The sequence below is a fragment of the Macaca fascicularis genome, chromosome 9 (genome assembly GCF_037993035.2).
Source record: "Macaca fascicularis isolate 582-1 chromosome 9, T2T-MFA8v1.1".
NCBI classification, from domain to species: Eukaryota; Metazoa; Chordata; class Mammalia; order Primates; family Cercopithecidae; genus Macaca; species Macaca fascicularis.
In genome coordinates, this window is record NC_088383.1 from 129,513,374 (window position 1) to 129,536,656 (window position 23,283).

At 44.5% G+C, this 23,283-nt stretch overlaps 1 protein-coding gene across 10 annotated transcripts in view; it reads left to right on the plus strand.

The window, feature by feature from the left end:
- The window catches only part of PLPP4 (phospholipid phosphatase 4), a 135,911-nt gene that overhangs the window by 34,116 nt on the left and 78,512 nt on the right, over positions 1-23,283 (plus strand). For 8 of the 10 annotated variants that reach the window (XM_005566587.4, XM_065521492.1, XM_074000812.1 and 5 more), the window contains exon 2: positions 15,431-15,539. In XM_005566587.4, coding sequence (XP_005566644.1) covers positions 15,431-15,539 — 109 coding nt within the window. Of the gene's footprint in view, positions 1-15,257; positions 15,348-15,430; positions 15,540-23,283 lie in introns of those variants that run through there. The other 2 variants (XM_065521495.1, XM_074000811.1) reach the window with 2 other exon arrangements.

The following is a 23,283-nucleotide window of genomic DNA, read 5'->3' on the forward strand; positions in this document are numbered from 1 at the left end:
ACTATCTTGCCATACTGCAAATGCATGAAAGAAGAGTAGGTGGATGAATTTCCATTTTACCAACAAAGAAGTAGCAACATTGAGGGGCAAGAGGCTCCTACAGTTGTAAAGTAATCAGTGGTCGAGTCACTGCTAGTTAGTTATTTTGATCTTTAGTCCAACATGCTGCTAACTAGCTCCAGCTTGTATCCCACACTACTTGGGCAGGCTCTGGGTCCTCCCACCACACACCGAGTCAAGCTGTTGTCTTCAGCCCACCCATCGTCCCACCCCCACCTCAGTGTGCTCTTGCCCCACATTTTCAAAAATGGTTGTAATGGAAATAGCCCAGGATTGTTGTTAGAAGTCTACGTTCCAGTTTTGATGCTTGTTAGCGGAGTGACTTTGGGCAGGGCAAGAAACCTCTTTGAGACTCAGCTTCCCTCTCTGGAAAATGGAGATAACGGTGCCTACTTTTCACTTGTAAGGATTGAGATAAGATGTAAGAAGTGTCTAGCAGCTTCCTGGCAGGTAGGAAACACTCAGTAAATTGATCACCTGATCCTTCCCTGCCTCCCTACTTCCTTTTCTCCCTCTAGGTGCCTCTGAAGATGTCTTATGTACTGCATGAATAAGGAGCAGTTCAGGCAGTCTGTGATGTATCAAACCCAGTTCTCAGTGAGTGCAGCAGGGCTGGTATAGCTCCATCAGCTGGGATAGATGATGAAGAATGCAAGGTCTGCAAGTTGATCTTTCACTGGAGAATTGGTGGTGATAGTGGTGGTGGACAGGGACACTCTGACCACACAAATGCTGTGGACCACTTCGTCTTAATGAAACACTTGGCGAATGAGTACCCAGCAAAGGCCAGGCTCCCTGAGAATAGACATGCATTTGTTCACAGGGGAGCAGACTTCAGAGAGTGGGACTGAGGGGCCCTGGTGACTGTTAAATACCCACCACTCCCCAGACCAGCTAGCAGCCAGTCTGAGCAGCCGTGAGAGGTGGTGTGAGCACAGGGTCACACTGCACAGCTGGAGTAGGAGTGGGCCACAAACACATGAGTGTGGCAGTCTGGATGGGGAAGACCTTGGGGTGAGCATTTGCCTTGTCCAAAGTGGGCAGCTGCTTCTTAGTTTTTTGGACTGAGTGCTGCCACGGGGAGATGCAGACTCAAGGTTGCCAGATCAAATGCTTCATCAGAAGCCAGAAATTCAGATGTTAATGTAAGAGCTCCTGTTTTTAAAATATTGGCCATGAGTTACATTTAAAAAAAATTTTTTTTTTTTTTTTTAACATGGAGCAGCTCAAACCAAATATGCAGCAGGCTGCAATTAGTTCAGGCTGCCAGCTGCCAGCTTCCGATTAAAGATTCCATGTGGCAGAGGCTTGGGTCTTTATTGGAACAGCTGACATGGATTTATTTGTTCAGTCATTGATTTAACAAATATTTATTGAGCACCTACTGCATGCCAGGCACTATTCTAAGTGTTGGGGATACAGCTCAGATCACAAGCACACAAGAATGCCTGCTGCCCTTGTGGAGCTGGTGTTCTGCTGTGACCCCTCCATTCTGCCTGGGGGCACTGAATCTTTGCAGTAGTAATGATGATCATGACCCAGTTATCCTCTATCCTCTTCTGCGGGAGACTCAAAGTGAGCAGCTCAACCTCAATCATAAAGCCCAGTTGTACCAAACGGGCAGCCATTCCTGGTCCTTGACTCAGGCAGTGGCCGCTGGTGGGGACAGAGACACCACCTTGGAGATGTCTCCAGCTGTCCAAAGTCAAGACCAGTTCTATAGGCCACGTGGGTGAGATGCCTCCATTTGCATTTGAATTGAGAAGTTCAGAGTTTGCAGTACAGGTGGCCATGAAAACATCTACCGATATCCACCATGAGCAAAAACTTTTGGGGCAAAAATGAGGGCTCCTTCTCTGCTTAAAAACCACAGCCCCTACCATTCCTCAGGGTGGAAGGAAGTTCCTGCGTTCTTCAGAGCTCAACCACCAAGCGGGTGAATATGCTGCGGGAAGCTGCATTCCAGAGCCTCATTGAATGCTCATGTGTTTGCAACCCTGTCCTGGATGCCTGCCCTCAGCCTCTCCTCTAATCATGGACTGTATTTGTGGCTGTTTCGTCTTACACATCTGATTCCTCTCACCTGCCAGGCTATTCTAGAACACAGCCTTGTTCCTCCATGGGGGAACAATAGGTCAGAGAAATGGTCAGGGGTGTCACGTCAGGATTGTGCTGATTTCTGCCAAGGACTCAGGTGAGATCTCGAGGGAGCAGCAGAAAGGCCTGATGCCACCTGTGCTGCTGCTCGCTGGAGCCAGAGGAATTCAGATGACATTACAAGGATGGAAAATCTTAAAGACACCTCTCAGGCCGTATTTAGGAAAACGTGCTCTCTGTATATTGTGTTTTAATGAAAATGGCAGCTCAAAAGCACCTTCAAACTAACTTCTATCTTTCACTGTTTTCTCCTGAGTGATAAGTAGCATTCTTTCCTGTCCTCGAGCCCCTATCTCTGCTCAGGGTCATATCCTAGAGTCTTGTTGTGTCCTGGTGCAGGGTATGCAGACTGTCCCAGAGTGCTTTAGGCTCTGGCTAAATTCCTAAATGCTCCTATTTAATCTTGGAATGAACACTTTACTAGGTATTTTAGAGTTAAAGATTAGTTGGAGACTGAGATCTCATAGCAAGGAAATATACACTTTCCCCTTGTCCCTCCTTTGCTAGGTATGTCTTTCTATGTCTTTCCATGGCTCTTCGTTTGCCTGTGGCTCAGGTACAGCCAAGTGGTCCGTGCACCAAACATCATTTCCCATTGGGAAATTTATTTGGCCAAGAGAGGAGATGAGTTCTGGAGGTCTCTGGGCTGCTGGCCCTGCTGGGTGAGGGGACCTGGCTTGTGCTAAGGTGGATCTGGGCTCTGGGATGCCCAGGAAGCCAGTAGGAGGTGAATTATGCAGGTTTCCCTGAGTCATAACCTCACTGGTCTGGTTCTGCCTCAAGTCACCTGCCACTGTGATGCTCACTTTCACCAGTACCTCATCACTCAAAGTTATTAAGCAGCTGCTTTTGGAGGCATGCAGGGCCACATCTGAGCCAGGGAGAGGGCTCCTCAGTGCCCCAGGCTGCAGGGCACCAGCATCTTTAACCTGAGGCTTTTCTAAGTGGCTCATTTTGTGATTGACCCAACCTCTTTTCAGCTTCTCTTTCCATTTGTTTCTGATATTTCTTATCCTGCCCTTCCTTTTACTTTGTAATTTTTCTCAGTACTCTTCCCATTGTCTTCACTGAAATCTAGATGAAGCTAAACATTTCCCAATAATAGGCTGTTGCTTTAGTTGATAAAACACCTAATTTTGTAGCATCTCAATGGCCAATGGGCACAGTTGTTTTACGGAACTTTTTGATGTGAAAATTTTTAAATACCCTCCACTAATTATCAGCACTTTTGTTTTATCTGCTTCCCTCTCTCCCTTTTTTGGTGAAGTCTATTAAAGCAGATCCTGGATATGGCATCCTGTCTGTAAACACTTTGATATGGAATTTTAATCTATAAGAACCACAACAAAAAACATACAAGCAAACAAAAATACCCAAGTGATCTCCCATTACTATTGTAATACCTGATGAAATTAATAATAATTTCTTTGAATCAGGATCCAAATAAGGTCCACACATATTTGGTATACAAGCTTTTGGAAACCATTTGTTTTTCATTTAGAATGTTTTGGTAATTAGTATTACTATTAATGCCAGTTGCTGAGTGCCTCTTGTGAGATCTTGACAATTATCTCAAATCTTCACCACCTCCTAGCAGTGTGCTCTTCCCATTTTACAGATGAGCAGGGCAACTTAACTGCTTGACCCAGGTTATGAGGCCTCGACTGGATCCTGCTCTGTCAGCCGCTGCACCCAGGTTTATGTGGACCAGGATTTTCTGTTTGTGTTCAGACAATGAAGACATTTTCAGTCTTCTGTTGTTTACTCCCAAAGGAAAGGCACCCTCTGTAGAAATGTTCGAAAGTAGTTGCACTAAATATTTGGACTTCTGGGGTGATGCATGTGGTTTCTGCACACTGTGTTGCTGCCACATATGCTTACGTTTACACCATGCGCCATAGCAGGCGTGTTTGAATGTGTTTTGCTGTTTTTATTATGAGGCAGAAGTGGTTTTGAATACCCTGTTGCTGCTGAAGACAACTCCGGCAGGAAGCGAAGGTATATAAGCACAGAACAGCCTGGCTCTTCACGTCCATTCTGTATTACCTCACTGCTTACTCCTCCCCACAGCCGCTGAGATAGTGGCAGTTATCTCCATTTACAGAAGAGGGCTCAGAGAGGACATATACCTTGCCCAAGTCACACCATGAGTAAGAGGCAAGGGCAGCATGCAGGGTTTTCAACTCCGCAGCTCTGGCTGCCAGCTGTTGTACTTTCAGAGCAACACTGTCTTCCTTGCTATGTCCCCACTTTTGAGGTCCTGCTTCTGGACCTTTCTATGCCAACGTTTTTATACTGAAAAATTCCAAATATTTAGAAAGGTTGAAAGAGTAGAATGATCCCCTATATACTCTACCTAGATTTAGCAATTGTTAACATGTAATCATATTGGTTGGATATCTCTATTTATTGTTTATATATACATTTTTCTGAACTACCTGAAAGTAACTACTGATATATAAGGCTCCTAAACCCCCCCTAAATGTTTCAGCTGCTTCTCCTACAAAGAAGGCATTCTTCCACATACCCATGTCATTACTTCACTGAAGAAAATTAGTATACTTCCTATCACCTAAAATCTAATTCATTCTTTAATCCCACAATTTCTCCAATCATCCCCAATGTTTCTTTTTAATAGCTTTTGGTTTGTTTTGACCCAAGATTTAGTTAGAGCACATATGTTTCATTTTTGGTTGTTTTGTCTCTTTAGGCTCTTGTAATCTGGAACATTTAGCTTTATTCTAGCTTTATTCCTAGGTTCACCTAATTGTTCATTGAGGGTGTTTGACTTGTTCCTCTTCCCCTGTTGGGTCTAAGGGTTTGATGAGATCCAGAGTATGCATGTTTGGGAAGAATGCTCAGTGGGTTGCCATGGCCTTCCTGTCTCCTTGTGTTGGGGGCACAGAAGAAAGGGTCAGTAGTTCCAGTGTCAGGGGCCACAGGTAAAGAATGCAAGTTAGGGTCATTTTTCTAAAAGCTGAAGAAGAGTTGGCATGAGCAGGCAGAGGCCTTGCATTGGGAGCTTTGCTTCACCCGCACGGCCTGTTCTGGTCCTCTCTCTGCCAGTGCCGCTGCCTTCCATGCCCTAGGAGCTGGATAGATGGATGACATCTCCAGGCTTGGGCCACACATTTCCACACTCTCCACTCACCAATCCACACCCATCCCACCCCAGTGTGTTTAGGAGGGTACAGCAGTAAAGTACATGTTTTCATTGTCTCCTATACACCTTTTTGTCGAGGGAGGGATTCCTGCCCTAGGGTTATGAGGACGGTCATACATGACACTCAACACTGGGCAGATGAGATCAACGGCAGCTTATTCCTCACATATACTCACAGCCCAGGGGAGGAGTACACTGCACACCATGCAGGGACACAAGGAACAGAGTGAACAGCCAGGGACTATGGGAGGCAGGCTTTGTAGTGTATCAGGAGGGTGGGGTGGTCCCTGGTAATGGCAGGAGGATGTAATTGACTTATTGAATAATTCCACAAGCTAGCAGGAAGCTGAGACTCACTATTCAGAGATAGGCAGAAACTGTGCCTGGTCATGTCAATAAGAAAGGTTATTTGGCTACAGGACCTTATTTGTGAAAGCAGAGTAGGGAGGGGAACTTGTGGTTAGGACATTTGAATCCATTTTTGTTTCAGGTGTCAAAACAAGACATAACATTGGGCCTCAATTTTAGACTTTACACTGCTCAAATTTAACATCTTCATTATTCATTCACTATGTGTACTCATCCTCCTATCCTCCTAAGCACTTCATATGAACTAATTCATTTAATCCTTACACCAACCCTCTGAGGTAGGCGCTATTATCAGCATCACTTCAGAGATGAGGCAACTGAGGCCTGAGAGGTCTCTTGCCCCAGGTCACGTGGCTGGTAAGGAAAGAATCAAAATCCAACCCAGGAGAGCTGCCTGCAGATTCTGTGCCCTCACAGTTGAAAAGGGCATGAGATTTAGAGTGAGGGCACGAGGACATGAATCCTGGCTCTGCCTTGGGTTTGCATTTATGCTTGCTAAGCCTCAGTCTTTGCATCTGTTGGGAGGCTTATCACAGAGCAAGAAGAACCATCGCCAAGAGGGGGTGGTAATTCCGGGAGCTGTTCCTGGTCTGGTCCAGGGCTGGTCTCTGCATGCCATTCTTCCTCATCCAGGCGAGTGGTGGATTATTTGATTAAATCAGCTGCTGTAAAGGAAGCCCCTCTTTGGATTATAGGTACAAGAGAGTTGGTGGGAGCAACTTCTTGGGGTCTTCATTTCTTTCTCCACCTCCTTCCCTGTGCATTCTTTCTTTCCCTTCTTTCCAACAAACATCAAACTTTGCTCTGCAAAAATCTGATCTCAGTCGTCCACACTGAGACTGGAGATCGACATGTTGCAGTTCCCGAGTAAGGTCACATCTCTATATCTCTAATTGGGGAAAAGTCTGTGTCTTATTAAAATAATTGCAGATAACACTGAGCTGGTGGGGAAAGCATGTATGTGTGTGTTGTGTGTGTGTATTGTGTATGACTGTGTTGCTTGATTTCCTTAAAAGTCCAGTGCATGTACGGAGGAATAGTGCACCCTGTGCCATATAGACGTAGGCAAGACATCTGACATCTTGTAGCTTCAGTGCCCTCATTTCTAAAATAGGAATAATGGTAATTCCTGCCTTATAGGGTTCTTATGAGGATGAAGTCCTGTTGGAAAGCAGCAAATGAAAGGCTTGGCATAAGATATCTGCAATATCATAACTATGCTTATTATTCTAATTGTTAGCTTTGTTTTGGGGGATAGCCAACTACTCCAATTCACAGTAAAGACTTGTCTGAGGGCAGTTTGCTGGCCCACAGGCTCACAGAGATAATCCAGCAACATGTTCTCCCTATAACCACACCCACCCCTTGTTCCCAGGACTAATGAGTAACCTGATACGCCTCCTTTCCTGCCAAGAGTGGAGTGGCCTGCTTGTTCTGCTGACCACATCTGATGCCTGTTTATAAGAGCTTTTTCCTGTTGCCCGAGAGTGGCTGACTAGGGAGGAAAAGTCAATAGTGCAATAAGGAAACATGCTTTCCTTTTGGCTCTCACCTGGAAAACGTTTTTTGTTTATCATGTGTCTTCAAGTGTTATTATTTTTTTTCTTCAGATCTCAATTGTTGAAAGTGACTTTCTGGGCCATTGTTTTCTCATAGAATGACCAAATGATGCAGACTTTTGTTGCCATTCTTCTATCTGCTCCCTTTCCCCAACACACAACCTCACTACCCTTAGGTGGGGCTTAAAGAAGGTGGGGCAGCCTTCTCACACCCAGCATATTCACATGTGTAAGAGAAACAGTCACCGTTTATGGAGGCTTTCGGTGCTCTAGGTGCTGTGCTGGACCCTAACTTATTACTAAACAGAATGTTCACAATGGCCTTGGAAGGTATGGCAGCGTCTTGGGGGACAGGAGGAAGATATGTAGCTTCAGAGAGGTCAAGTGACTTTTTTCAAGCCACCCTGACAGCAAACACCAAAGCAGGGATTTGGACTAAGTCTAATGATCTGATTGGGTTTATATTTCAGTATAATCTTGTGTTATTTGTAGTTCGGGAAAAGGATGGTGAGATCTGGCCTCCTAGTACTTGACTTCAAAGTCCCCTGGAGTTTTAACCTATCTTGAAAAAGGCCTGTCATTCAGGCACATGGGCTAAGGGCATTGGCAAATCCATGAAATCTTTTAGAAGCTTATAGGGATCCTCTGGGGCTTTGGGCACTTGACTTTGAATTAGAAGAGGCCCAGGGGGACAGTGGCATCACTGTCCCTTGTCATGGACTTGCTGTTTCTGCTGATGTGATGTCAATATCAGCCATTCCTTTGGATTCCCAACTTTGGGTTGCACCTGTTGCCACATTTGACATGTGGACTGTGATAGATACATACCTTGGAACATCCCTAGAGGACCAGGGTCCTCACAGGTGGCTCTGTTTGGGAGGCTATTTCATGAGACCAACTACTGGGGCACTCCAATCTAGACATCTTCTTAAAGCAGAGTGCAGTGGCAAGCTCATGTGTTCTGATGTGTACAAGGAAAAACCTCAACAACCAATTCCACGATCTGTTGTGACCCAGATTATACAATCTGTAATCTCCATAAGAGTTGGGACCGTATTTGTATTCACCAGTGTTGTAGAACAGTACTTGGCACATCATGGACACTCAGTAAATATTTGTTGAATGAAGAAAACTTTGGCAAAGATGATAGTCCACTTTCTGTCCCCTCCTGTGGCCTTTCTGTGTAGCAAGATACGTATCCTGGGTCCTTAAGTCATGTTGAGCTATGGAAACAGAATTAACTAACAAGAGCATGGGAATGAGACAGAGAGAGAGAGAGAGAGAGAGAGAGAGAGAGAGAGGAAGAGGGACAGAGAGAGAGAGAGAGAGAGAGAGGAAGAGGGACAGAGAGAGAGAGAGAGAAAGAGAATGTGTGGGTGTGTGTGTATGTGTGTGTGTGTGTGTGTGTGCAGGTGAGCATATGTGAGTGTAGTTCTTATCTGTCATGAGTCTAGATGCTGCCCTATCTAGCCCTAGTCTGGGGATCCTCCTAGGGGCAGGACCATATTCTAACTTGATGCCAAGTCAGTTAAAAGCCTGGAGAGCCCCCAGTGATGCCACGTGTGCCTCTGGAATTGCATCTGCTGCTTGTAGGTGAAGATTCAGGTGACCAAAAAAAGGTAGTAGGTGGTGCTTTTGTGATTTAGCAGTGAAAGCCACTGGCAGCCACGGTTTGCTTAAAGGGGAGAGGTGTGTGGTTTTCTGTTATATTTTGCTTTCAGATCACTCTGACTTCAGTTTTCTTCTTGCTTTTCATTCTTAGTCAATGTCAGATCCTCCTTTACCTCTTTTCCATTTTGGTTAATTTTAGTGGATTCTCCCTGCATCTTAAATAATTGCATCCTTTTATTTGCCTTCCACTCACTTAATTTCAGGCAGTGTGTGTGTGTGTGCACACACGTGTGTGTTTATGTGTGTGGGGTGTGTGTGTGTGCATTTTGTGTGTATATATATGTAATTATAAGCTCTATCCCCTTTAAACATCTGAACCACACATGAACAATGCACAAGAGAAAATTGCTTGGCATAAAGTTAGAATTACATCTTTGAATTTTCGTCATGAGTTTTTTTTTTCTTGTCCTGTCTTATGGTGCTGAGTGAATGTGTCTTAAGGTCTTCAAACTATATCGTGGAAAAATTAAGGAGAAAATACGTAAAACTGCCCCCACTTTGCCCAGGAGAAATTAAGATATAAATAGATTAAGATAACTGTCCAGATGGGTGCAGTGGCTCACGCCTGTAATCCCAGCACTTTGGGAGGCCGAGGCAGGCGGATAATGAGGTCAGGAGATCGAGACCATCCTAGCTAACATGGTGAAACCCTGTCTCTACTAAAAATACAAAAAATTAGCCAGGTGTGGTGGCGGGTGCCTGTAGTCCCAGCCACTCAGGAGGCTGAGGCAGGAGAATGTCATGAACCTGGGAGGTGGAGCTTGCAGAGAGCCGAGATTGCACCACCGCACTCCAGCCTGGGCGACAGAGCAAGACTCCATCTCAAAAAAGAAGAAGAAGAAAAAAAAAGATAACTGTCCAATTTAAACAGCAAAGAAATAGAAGTATGTCTTGGATTAAAATCTAACAACAATTTACCTGACTTTGGGCAGTTAAAATTATCATTAAAGAAAATAATATGTTTACTTTGGTAGTAACTTTGCTTTTCAATGTAGTAAGATTTGACCTGCACAGTCTAGACATTTTATTTTTAGTTTGAATCCCTATTAAGTGAAATGATGTTGACAATAGTTAACAATTCATGAATGCTTGTAATGGGGGAAGTCCGTGATTTTGGGGTTAGACTGGCATGGCTGCTGAACTAGAGTTTATTGATAACAATGAAGAAAATATTGCATTCACACCTATACAGTCTCATTAAATAGCATTTTTCCTTTGACATGATTCATAAATGCTACCTTGTAATCTGTTAGAATTTGTAGGGCTGTTTATTTTTGGTCATCAAACCTGATGAAGTTTTAGGAGCCTTACTCTACTCTTAAACATATTGTGAGATGCAATGGATAACTAGTGCGATTATCCACATGATTTGAGTACAGAGGGCCCCGAGTTATGTACACAGACACACCAGCTCTTCTATTCTTTTTTTTTCTTTTTTTTTTTTTTTTGAGATGGAGTCTCACTCTGTCACCCAGGCTGGAGTGCAGTGGCATGATCTTGGCTCATTGCAACCTCCACCTCCTGGGTTCAAGCAATTCTCTTGCCTCAGCCTTCCAAGTAGCTGGGATTACAGGCACGCACCACTACACCTGGCTAAGTTTTTGTTTTTAGTAGAGAAGGGGTTTTGCCATGTTGGCCAGGCTTGTCTCGAACTCCTTGCCTCATGTGATCCACCCGCCTTGGCCTCCCAAAAGCTCTTCTATTCTTAATGAAGGCTTTGCAGAGAAGGGAAAAGGCCTTCACAGTGAGAACAACAGGCCTGACCCTCATCCCCAAAGGACCTCTGCATCCTTGGATCTGTCAGAGCCTTCTGGGCTTTATTTCTGTATTTATTGGAAATAAAAGTAAACTAAATGGTTTTACCCACCTTCTAGTGGTCAAAGAGTTGCTGCAATTTCTTTAACTTTTTCTTAAAAAGCTCAAGGACGTCCGTAATTATGCTGGCCAGGAATATACTGACACTTGCGAGCTACTAAGGCTGGCCGGGCTATAGTCCTCTACACTGAATGGCTTCAGGTTTCGGTGCCTTTGAGTTTTCATTTTGTTTTCTATATTTTTTTCTCCCCGCATGACACAAGTGGTGCTTGAGATGATTTTAATGGCTTTGTTAGGTGGGTTTAGATTTAGATTGTACTGGGTTGGTACATAGGCAATTGGGGGTTTTGCTATGCTTTAAAAAAAAAAAAGGCAACAACCACAATTACTTTTGCACCAATGTAATACATGGATGTGACCCACATTCTACCACAGTCATGGAGAAGATTCCCTGGGGATCATGTTAAATGCAGACTCTGATCTACTGGGTCTGGGGTGGGGCTGGAGATTCTGCATTTTTAACAAGATCCCACAAGATGCTGCTGCCCTGGACCCTTGTGACTCAAGGTTTGATCTACAAATCGGCAGCATGGCACCCCCAGGAGCTTGCTGGAAATGCTAGCTCTAAGGTCTTTTCTGAACCTGCTGTCTCTGTATCTGCAGTCACAAGCCTCCCAGTGATCCCTGGACACATTAAAGTTTGGGAACCGCCAACGTAACACACTGCTGGAGACCACGCCTTCACACTTTCCCTAGAAGCAGGGATCCCATTTCTCGGATTCCAAACCACTTCCAAAGAGCTTGTGGAAGGATGTTTCCAGGCCTGGGCATGTTCTCTCTTGGGAACACCTTTAACCTCTCCAGGACTTTCCATTCCACTCTGTGCCCTCCTCTGTCCCTGTTAAGATCCTTAAGCTTTATGAAGACCTTGGTCCTCTGCATATTAGCTCCACTGTCTGCGTTCTTTGAGACAGACACCAGTGGCTGAAGCATGGCTGGAGAAGGGACATCGATCTTTCTTAGTACTGCTGTTCCTAGAGGATATAATTTGCTTGATAAATGGGTTCTGGCTGCAGCTACTCAGGGTGGAGTGAGGGATTGTGCAAAATGCTGGGTGCACCAGGCTTTAGAAAAATTGCCAGGAGGATAATAAAACCTGAAAGACAAGACGAGGAAGGAAGGTGCTCTGTGGTGTACCTGGTCCCATTGCCCTGTGGCCGGCTGTGTGAGAAGAAATAGGAGTCAAGGTTCTGGGGTCTCACAGAGTGGGAGTGTGTGGCCATCACAGTGTCAGTAGCACCCTGTGGGTGGCAGAGTATATTTCAGAGGTGGCTGCAGCCATATCCCTCATTCATCTGCTTTTCTATAGTAAGAACTTGCCACACCCCAGTCAATGGGTGGAGTCATTTCCCCTCCCTGGAATCCAGACTGACCTTAGGATTCACTTCTGACTGGAGATGACACTACACAACTTCTGAGACTAGGTTGGAAAAAGCCATTGAGCTTCTGCCTTGTTCTCCTGGGATACCTGCTGTGGGGGAAGCCAGTAGCTATGAATAATTCTGACCACCCTGAGACCACAGTGCTGGAGAGGAAGGGTTTTTCTAGGGGTGGAGGGATGGGGTTCGAGATCTTTTATTTTCAGAGCTTGCAACAGTTGGTTAGCAACGCTAGCTAAGTTGGTATGATCCGAAGGCCAATCACCTTTCTCTTTAGGCACTCAACCAACAGAATCTCTTTCTTACAAACAAGATCATTGACCAGTTGGGATCTGTCTCAACGTGTGTGTGGGAAGAGGTTCTCTCCCCCTACTTCTCCCAACAAGATTGTTTTATAGCCAAATGAAACTCAAATCCATAATACAGCAACGAGTCATCTCCTGTGTCACTGATTCCCCCCACCCCCAGAATAGGAAGTTGAGGTAAGAGGGGAGAGACTGTGTCCTGTTATACGAAAAACAACAGCAGGGGTTCCAGCTAACAGCCTGGTCAGTGGACTGCCGTTGACTGTGCCCACATGAGAGATGCTAAGTGGGAACTACCTAGCGGATGAGCCCCTCTCAATTTCCTGATCCACAAATTCATGAGCAAAATAAAATGTTTTGAAGTAATTTGTTATGTAGCTACAGAAACTGGAGTATTCTGAAGCTTTGGTTATCAGAGATACACTACACATTCTTAAAGACATCCTTCAAGCAAAATTTATTTCATTTCACTTCATTTCATTATGTCTTAAAAACACTTGGGAGCAGGGAGTAGGTTGTCACAAAATCAAACAAAGCCCGAAAACCGTCTAATAAAAACATGCGGCTTTAGGCTAGAGTAAAATGATAATAGTAATACAATTCTAGTTTTTGTTTCTCTTCTGTCAGGCCCTACATATATATTCCATCGTTTAACTTTCATTCCAACTCTGTAAGGTGTGTCTCTTTTAGAGATGAAGAAACTGAGGCTCAGAAAATGTTAAATGACTCACCATGTGCCAGAGTTGGGGTTTGAACGCTGCTGGACCTGACTCTAGAGCCTGTCCTGCAGTGGGTGGAAGAGTTGTTAATGAGAAGAGTTAAATTACAGGATGTCCTGTCCTTGGATCCTAGGCTCTGGGACCCTTAGGTGTCATTTAGTTCAATGCTGGGGACTCCTGGCCCATCATAGTGTTTTAAAATCCACATTACCAGACTCTGTTCACGTGGAGTCTTAGGTCTGTGGTAGGGTGTTTTCTAGAAGGTTCTGACCCTTCTCAAATTGAAGTCTCGGATTTAGTTCAGCCTCCCCCATTGCAGAGGCCCTGGGAGAGGAAGCAGCTTGCTCCACAGCACGGAGCAGCTCAGCTGGCGAGCTGGGGCAGAGAGCAGGTTTCTGATGCCCAGAGAGGGTGCTCCTCCAGGCAGCTCTAGAGGTTTGGAAGACTGATAGCAGAAGTGACTTGCACCGCAGTGAGGGGATGCAGTAGGGATTCTGTAATAGAAGTGCTCCAGGTTCAGGGTTGGTGAAGGGTTGACTGGGTTCTGTGATGATGGCACTGCAGGAGTCCATTCAGTCATCTAGCAAATAGCTACCAAGAGATGCCTGTGTGCCAGGCAGAGGCGCTGGGGGCCCAGTGCTGAGCAGAACGGTCATGGGTACCACTGCTTTTCGAAATTACATAAATATACAGACTTTTAGGACTTAAAACGTCACAGAGGAGGCAGGGAGAGAAGGGGAAAGAGAAGGAGGGAGGGAGAGACAGGGAGAGAGACACAGAAGATGGGTGGATTTTAGGTTTCTTAGATACGCAATAGAATTGAGAGTCAGGCTGATCAAAGTAAGAATAGTTTCAGTGTCACCTGTTCAAAGTCCCAAATAGATGTTAACTTCCGTGGTCTCTGAGTGCCTACAGTGGCCCAGCCGTGCTACTGGGCTCTGAGGTGACAGCCCTGGAGTGGCTCCTGCCCTCATACCCTCACAGGGGAGCTGAAGCTGCAAACAGAACATACTCGTACAACGTCCCAAATCTGGGATAGAAACCGGGGCTGTGGGACTCCTGATTCTGTCTGGAGACTGGGATGGCTTTAGGTGACCAACTGTCCTGGTTTGCTCAAGACTGAGGGGTTTCCTGGGATATAGGACTTTCAGTGCTAAAACTGGAAAAGTTATGGACAAACCAAGACTGCTGGCCACCCTAGAGGGTTTCCTAGAGGAGGAGAAAGCTGAGCTTCTCCTCCTCTCCTGCTCCCCTGCACTCTTCATCTTGGATCATGGGAATCCTTTTCCCAGAAACCCAAACCAGAAGCCTAGGAATCAGCTTCAGCCACTCCTGCCCACAGGTTCTCCATGCCATCCATTTCCTCTCCAGTCTGCTAGTCTCTCTTGCAGGGACAGCTGCCACAACCTCAGCACCTCCCACCTTGCCTTCTATTCTCTCTTCCAAGTTCCATCCTCACCATGGCCAGGGCCACCATTTTGAATTGGAATTCCCATTCCATGCTCCTTTACCAAACCTCTCCTTGGCTCAAAATCAAAGTCCTCTAGCCTGGCACTCAAAGCACCAAATGACCTGGCTTCTTTTGCCCTCTCCAACTGCATCTGAAGTGGTGCTGAACTTAGTTCCTCAGGTAAAGATTGGCTGGAGAGCTGGGAGGTGGCCTGATGGCTGAGATCTGAAAAAGCAAACCCCTGCATTTCTGACCCTTTCTTAGTTTTTCTCTTGGCAGTGACTGCTTTTCATTGCCCAACCAATGAAGACAGCACACGGGCAGCTGTGCCGGTTACTCCCTCGCTTATGTTCCACCTCAAGCCTGTTTTGTTTTCAAGAGACCACACTGCTGCCCTGGCCTTGCCCCATTCTGACTTCAGTTTCCAGTTTACTTTGGAACCCCAAGTCCTTAGAGTCTTTGTACACACAAAGCTACTCCCTTATGCATGGAATTTGTCCTTGCTGGCAGGTGGTGATGGAAGAGTCTGTAAAGTCTCAGTGATTCTTTCAGTCCTTCCCAAGCCTTTGAACCAGTGAGAACTGACAGCAGGGCCTGTCTCCTTCCCCCTCTGCAGCAGTCTGGATTCTCCCCACTGAGGGTGCATAGTGGGGGGGCCTCCTTGGGAACTTCCCGCAGCAACAGAACGCTTAACCTTTATGTACTTTTCTTTTTACGTTTCAGTTTTACAGAGTTTTTGGATCCGTTCCAGAGAGTCATCCAACCGGAAGAGATCTGGCTCTATAAAAATCCTTTGGTGCAATCAGATAACATACCCACCCGCCTCATGTTTGTAAGTACCATGATTTCATGCCTTATTTGACTGCTCTCTCAAAGATGAACCAAATGAGTTTTCATCTTTGCTTTTCTAACCCTGAAGACAGTGGGTGGCCTGAGAGAAAGAGAAGGTGAGCAGCCCATCAAATTAAAATCCAGTTCCTTGTCATGATAGGAGCTGCTTGGTCATGTGAGAAGGACTCTGTTAGAAATGCTTGTTCCCTGGTGCCACAAAGAAATAGCACACGAACATAGATTTAATTCTCTCAGCAAGACAATGTTTACTTTCTGCGGAAAGGGTGCTCATCACAGATGGAACGATGGTGAGAACATGCCTGAACAAAGGAGGCAATTTTTATCCCTTATGCAGCTTGTCCCTGCTACTGTGTCCTGTCTCCATTGGCTGGAGCTGGACCTCACAGTCAAAACTAATACCTGATTGGCTAACAGCTTAAAACTTTCTTAAATAGGTAAAGGCAAGGGAGAATAAAGGAAAAGAGAAAGTTGCTTATGAAGGATTTAAAGAAGCAATAACGTTTCCAAATAAGGAAGGGGCATAAGCTATAAGCTAAGACTTGCCTCGGCCTGTCTAGACATGCCTGAACAAGCCAAAGCAACTAACTGGGCTGAAGTGTAAGAACTAACAGTTGATAGGAGGCTTTAGGGTAAGAAGCTGTTATTCCTAGTGCCTATTTTATTTTAAAACTAAGACGAGCTTTGAAGAGGAATTTTTCTACTTTCTACAAGTCATCGCCCAATATTGTAGAATGAGAAAGGACTTGCTTGTCTGGGCTATGCTGAGTTACAGTAAAGGAAGACTAGAAGCCAGTGATTGGAGAATTTTCTGTCCACTCTCTTTTTAGGATAAGCCTTGATTCTGCCCAAATGAAAGTACCCAGATAGCTCTGTTAACCTCTTTTCTGGTTTTAGCTGGTCAGTTGTTGGCCACTAATAAGACCACCCTGTGCTTCAACCTCTTGAGAGTGTCTTGTGTCTCTCTGCTTCTAGAATAAATGGGCAAGCACCCATGGAGCTGGTGAATATATTGAGATAAATTTTACCCCCCCCCCCACCCCCAATGCCACATGGCAATTGCCACAACCTTTTACATTTCACTGCCTATATGCCAGGCTTGTTGCTGAGAGCTTAAGAAATGATGGTCTAATTTAATTCCACCCAGCATCCCAGTGAGGAAGATGTCATTGTTGTCCACATTTCACAGATGCAAAACTGCATTCCAAGAGAGATGAGGGAACTTGCCCGATGTCACATAGCTAGTGAGCACAGCACCAGGTTCTAGCAGCCAGCTCTTGGAGCTCAGCTCTCAGCCAACAGGCTGCCCTGAGGGTTGGAGGCAGTGTCTGGGACTCCTTGCTGATGCTAATGAAGCCCTGGAGAATTGGAGAATCACCATCCAACCTTTCTGGAGCAGAGGAAATATTTAAGCTCCTCTTTGTTATGGAACGATAATGTCACTTTTGGATGGGCAGCCTCCCAACAGTTTGAAGGTTGTTCCTGTTGACCTGCCATGGTGTCTCGTGCCTCTCTGGGAACTGCTCCAGAAACTTCATAGACACACAGGGAACATTTTTGTATTTTGAAAGAAATCCCTCTGATTTTGTGGAGGAAATTTTGTTAATTAGTGATGATTGGAAAGATCTGTGTTTTTGCAAACTCTTGGAAATGCCCATAATGCCAGCGAGCATTAAAGTATTATTTTAATTGCTTCTTAATAATTACTTTTCTACTGGAAAGTAAACTGGATTTTTATAAATCTTAGGGAAATTGACAAATTAGGGTTGTTGTGAGTAGGGAATTACTAACACATGGCTATTAAAATCAGGCTTTTTTCATTTCTGCTGTAACTCAAATCTTCTATAAATCCTAGAAATAAAGGAAGCAGTGTATGTGTAATGAGTTTACTCAATGGCTTTAATAGGGAGAAGCTTCTATTTATCAGTTACTCCTATTTTTCATAACATTTTACATTTCATGTGTTGTAAAAACACAATTTGGAGATGAATGTTCATATGGGATGTTGTGAGAAATCTGTGGCTGTGTCCTAGATTTATGAACAATGGATTGTTTTGAAGTCTAGATACAAATGCCACAAATATTCTGGCTACAGGCACAAATAGGATGGAGCAATTTGCATGCTGGTGGTGGTAGAAATTAGTCAGTAGAGGGCTTATTCAGCACTGGGGTTCTCAGAGAACAGAAGGATATTCAGCCACACATACTGATTCATACCCTCTATTCTCCTAATGAAATAAGTTCAACCTTTTATTTCATTAATAGCAGTTGATGAATTTCATTCATTTGGTTGCACGATTTAGTACAATTCCATAATAACACAAGGAAAGCAGTAGATACATTTATAATACCTATAACGCAAAGATGAAAAATATTTTGTCACCCCATAAAAAAGATTTGTTCTCCTGGGTTTTAAGAATTTAATATAAAGCATTGTATTATTTTGGTACTTTAAAACCTTCAGACGTTGGTAGAATAATTGGTAATAGAACATCCATTTTCACTGATGTATAAAATGGCTTGATTTTCTTTGAAAGCTTAAATTTTTTTATTTACTACATAAAAAAGTCCTGGGGTCTCCTTTAATTTTGGTTGGAATGTTTTAATCAAAAGGTGAACTTTCTAACTTTCTTACCAAGGTGTTTTTTAGAAGCAGCTGGTATTGACTTGGATTTCTTTTATTGGATAATTAATGCTTCTAGAGTCATGTGTGTGCAAGTTAGACGAACCAATTGGGCAAATGTAACAAGAAAATTAACAGAATAATGGTTAGGGAATTAAGTGCAGAGTAAATGGCAATAATGTCACTGGAAGCCTCCTAACTTGCACTTTCGCTGTCTGTGGCGCCATTAGCTCAGGTGATGTCTGTCACCCTGAAAGTTGGGTGTAGTTAGAACTGTTTGAATCCAAGAGCTTGTTTCCCTTGACAACCCAGTGTTCCTGTTGACCAGAGACTGGCTGAGAATTCTTTTCAGATACACTCAGAAGTCTTGCTTAGCATTTCAGGGATATGCCCAAGGCCTTTATGGAAGGCTGTTTCCTTATTCAAAAGAGGTACCGGTTGCTTGCTGAGTGTGAGGGGTTTATCAGAACATTTTTTAAAACCTACTTTTTGTGTAGGACAACTTCATTGGTATTAGTTGTTGCTTTTTGGTACACGTTTTGTTATCTGTAGTAGTTGTTTCTTTGTACATTCAGGGGACATTTTCAGGGAGTCTGCTATGGGTAAAGAAAACCATAGGGGCTATAGTGGATAAGAAGTCCAGTGAGACTTGGGGTGTACCTTCAGGGACCCTCCAGGATCGCTGGTACATTAGGATGGTACTCTAATACAAAATGGAATCTGAAAAGGGCCAGAGGAGAGGCCCAGGTAAACTTCTAGGGAACTACTTCTTCTTCTTCTCCTTCTCCTTCTCCTTCTCCTTCTTCTTTCTTCTTTCTTCTTTCTTCTTTCTTCTTCTTTCTTCTTCATCAGCTACAACAGTAAACATTTCTTGAATTCAGGGGCTGTGCTTATAACTTTATAAAGAACATCTCAGTTAATCTTCAGAATCAAAACTAGGGAAAACAAAACTAGGGAAATTACACAACTTGTCCAAGATTATACATCCGTCAGTGGCTGGACCAGGATCTGAGCACCGGCTGTGAGTGCAAACTCTCACTTGGAGGCACTCTGCTTGATGCTTCTTTGGTGATTGGTTAGGTGGAGAGGCGTGTAAAGGCAGAGAAATGGAGAGTGAGCCCACGTGGGTCCTGTCAATAGAGTCTGTTTGGAGTATTTATGTGTAAGGGCTAAGAATGGGGCATGGATAGAGCTAGACTGAGGATAGCTTTGGATTGGTTAATTACAACCTAATTCAGTGGATGGTTATGAAACACTTGCCATGAGGAAAGATGAATAAGATATGGTTTCAAGTCTAGGGAGGGGCACAGACATGAACACAAGGTGGACAGTGCTTCACTAAAAAGCCTTGAGGAATAGGTAAGACTCAGTAAGGAGTTTAAGGAATGATAGGTTTTGCAAACTTTTTTCCTTGGCTTCCAAAAGAAATCCACCCAAGCCCTATTCTTTGCCCTCTTCTCTTTTTGCTTCGACCGTGATAGGTCCAGATTTATTCTCATAGACTATTACTGATAGATACTGTGTTGATTTGATACCAGGGTTTTCTATTCTGGGATAGGATGCTTCTAAGGAAGACAGAAATAAAGTCATTTTGGGGAGGAAGAAGGAAGAAAAAGAGACAAGGCTGGATCATGATAGACACTTTAATTTTTAGGGTCTTTTTAAGAGTCTTAGACAGCTCTTTTATCTGTGACGGAATGTAATTGTTTACCCACAGCAGGGCCTTTTCCAAGTGTCTGAGTGTCTTAAAGTTGTCTTTATAATCACTTTGCAACACACCTTTCTGTCAAAAGCCAGAAATGAAGGCACTTTGGGCCCACTGTTTTGTTTTGTCTGACGTGAATGAACCCTAGTGACAAGCTCCTCTCTGGCTAACACCCTCACATCAGGGCTGCTCTGGCTTCGATCTCTTCTGGTTGTTAGAAGTCCTTGGCATCCTCATGCCATCCCCCCTCAAACACACTGCTCCACATTTTGTGGTTTCCCGGAAGTGCCCAGGCAGCATGGTGCACGGTGCCTTGCATCAGCACATGAGGATGACCCACTTTCTGGGTGTAGAACTGGCCAGGGATTGGCGCCCCTTCCTGTGTTGATTCATGGGTGGATGCTCCATACCCTAGTTGGTCATTTAGGGTATGGTCAGGGTGCCTGGGAGAATTAGGCTCCCTTTTCTGTCCCCAGCTTCCTTCCTTTACTCAAAGGTGCACACTATTCAGATCTCAGGGTGCAGGTGGGCTTGAACTGAAAATCCTTCAATCCTATATGTCTGGTGACAAGATCCTGATACCCTTTTAACAATCTTTTCCAGAAAATAATGAAATACTAGTCAACAACCAGCATTTGCTGGATGGTAGCTCTCTGTTGGACCCTGTTGGTGGGCAGTTGGTATGGGCTCCATAGTGGCCTACTACGGGTCAACTCCCAGCTTGCCACTCACTAGCTATGCAAATGTGGAAGATCACGTCCCCTCCTAGCACTTTACTTTCTTCATCTGTGAAAGGCGTCTTTAAGAACATGTCTTGGCCGGGCACGGTGGCTCAAGCCTGTAATCCCAGCACTTTGGGAGGCCGAGACGGGCGGATCACGAGGTCAGGAGATCGAGACCATCCTGGCTAACACGGTGAAACCCCGTCTCTATTAAGAAATACAAAAAACTAGCCGGGCGAGGTGGCGGGCGCCTGTAGTCCCAGCTACTCGGGAGGCTGAGGCCGGAGAATGGCGTAAACCCGGGAGGCGGAGCTTGCAGTGAGCTGAGATCCGGCCACTGCACTCCAGCCTGGGTGACAGAGCGAGACTCCGTCTCAAAAAAAAAAAAAAAAAAGAACATGTCTCATCAAGCTGTAGAGAACATCAAATGGGGATGACAGACCTATGGCACTTTACTTAGTGCATGGTACCTAATCAGCATTCCATAATTGCTGGTGAATTGAAATCCTGCGAATAATACCTGTCATAGATATTATTATCATCATACCCATTTTATAGATAAGGAAACAGAATTAATGAGGTTAAGTGACTTGCTCAAGGACAAAGAACAGATAAGTGTCAGAGCTTATCTCTCCTTAATCTGAGACCATTCCACACACATTTTTTTTTTTTTTTTGTACAGAGCTCTGGCTTCCCAGCCTGTGGAACAAGCTACATACAAAACTAGCCACATCCCAGATCCTGCTTAATGATGCATATGCTATCTCTTTATGTGGGCACTGTGCAGTACAATTAGTAACTTTAAAGGTGGTGTTCAATATATAATCTCTGTCAGCCTCATTTTCCCCATCTGTAAAATAAAGCTTTTGGGCTAAGGGAATCACTGAGATTCAAGACTCCAACCCAGGAGCATGGCAACCCAGTCTGGGAGTCTTGTTCCCACTAGCTGTGTGCATTTGTGTGTTTACTGACCTCTATGATTTTTAGTTTGGTTATTTGTACAATGGGAATAATATTTTCCACAACAGAGTAGTTAGAAGATTGGAAAGTGTGAGGTAAGTCCTTAACACATAGTAGGTGCTTAAGCTGTGACAGCTGTCACTGAAATTTCTTTGACTTATCTATGACCTGGACCTGGAAACAAGCCGCCTTACCTTTCTTTTTTAACTTGGAAAAAAGCATGCACTGTATTTTATTTAATGTTTACTTTCTAGGGTAGGAACTGCTGTAACATTGTGGTTAAAAGTGTAGAACTTAATTTAGGTGACCTGGGTGCAAATCCTCATTTTACCACTTGATTAGTTGTGTGACTTCCAGCAGGTTGCTGAACCTCTCTGTGCTTTAGTTTCCTATTCGTTAAGTAAGGAGCCTTTTCCACCTAGGATTGCTTGAGAATTGAATGAGTTAATTTGCATGGGGTGTCTAGAATAGACCATAGTCCTTAGTAAGTTCTCAGTACACGTTAGCCTTTGTTATTCTAACCTAGGTATGTACATTCAGCAGCCCCATACTCATAACAAGTGAGCAGAACTCAAGTCCAAGAAGGGTTCAATATGTTCTCTGAATTCTGCAGCAGTGTTTGTCTGGAATTCTTTGTTTTCTCTCAGGTCTCATTTAATAAGCACTGACCACTCCCCATCTTCCTACCCTGGGCTCATCCTAGGATTTCCTTGGGTTTGATTCTTTTAAAATTAGACATGGAAACATTAACAGAAGAGAAAACAATACCAAGGGAGATTTTGCTTGCTCATGTTTTCCCCCCATCTCTGCCCATGTGTGGAGGTACAAGGGAACATCCCCAACTTATGTCCCTCTGTCCATCGTCATCTGCTCCCCTGGCCCGAGCAGCAGAACCGCAGCTACCAATGGCCTTTGTCCGAAGAGTGGAATGCATATGCACTGGCTTCAATTCAATCTGCTTTGCTGAGTGAAAGTGAGGTGGTGGGGTGCTTACTCTCTTCATTCCTCCTTCACTCAGTTCACAGGTGTTTTGCCCCAGGAGGAGGTTGTTTTCCCAATGTGTTGGCTTCTGAAGTTCACCTCTTAATTCCAACTTTCAGTTAAAAAATGTTCGTATACAAGGGGGTGAATGATACATGTAACTATGTCTCTATCCATCCTGATTCATGGACCCTGCTACCCAAGGATATGGCTGATACATTTCCAGAAGAAGAAATGAGACACCAGGGCCCATTGCTGTTAGGATGAGAGGAGGAAACAAGCCACATCTTGCAATCACACAGTCACCTCTGCTGAAGCCACTCTGGCTGCAGCCACACGGCACTTTGAAGGCTGCATTTCCTCGCCTGGGAAGCTCTTGAGGTGGGGAGGCTTGGGCCCTCCTGGGTGCTTAGCCTTGGCTCAAGAGCAGTTGATAGTGGTCCTAGACACCAAAATACATCTACCTAGGGAAGTTGTAGCATGAGTTAAATTAAGTCCAGCCTTGTTGGGGAAGTAGAGGTGAGGGTCCAATTAGGAAGAGGCAAGTTGAGGCAGGCATCGGTTCTAAAGGAGATCACTGGACCATCAGGCCACTAGCTTGGAGTCATTGAGCAGCTCTAATGAATTCTTCAGCCTGCACACTTGACCTTGATCCTGAGCACCTCCCACCTGGCACCCACATCTCTTGTGTGGGCAGTGACTTTCTGCTCTGGAGTTTCCTTTGGAAGCCTCATTG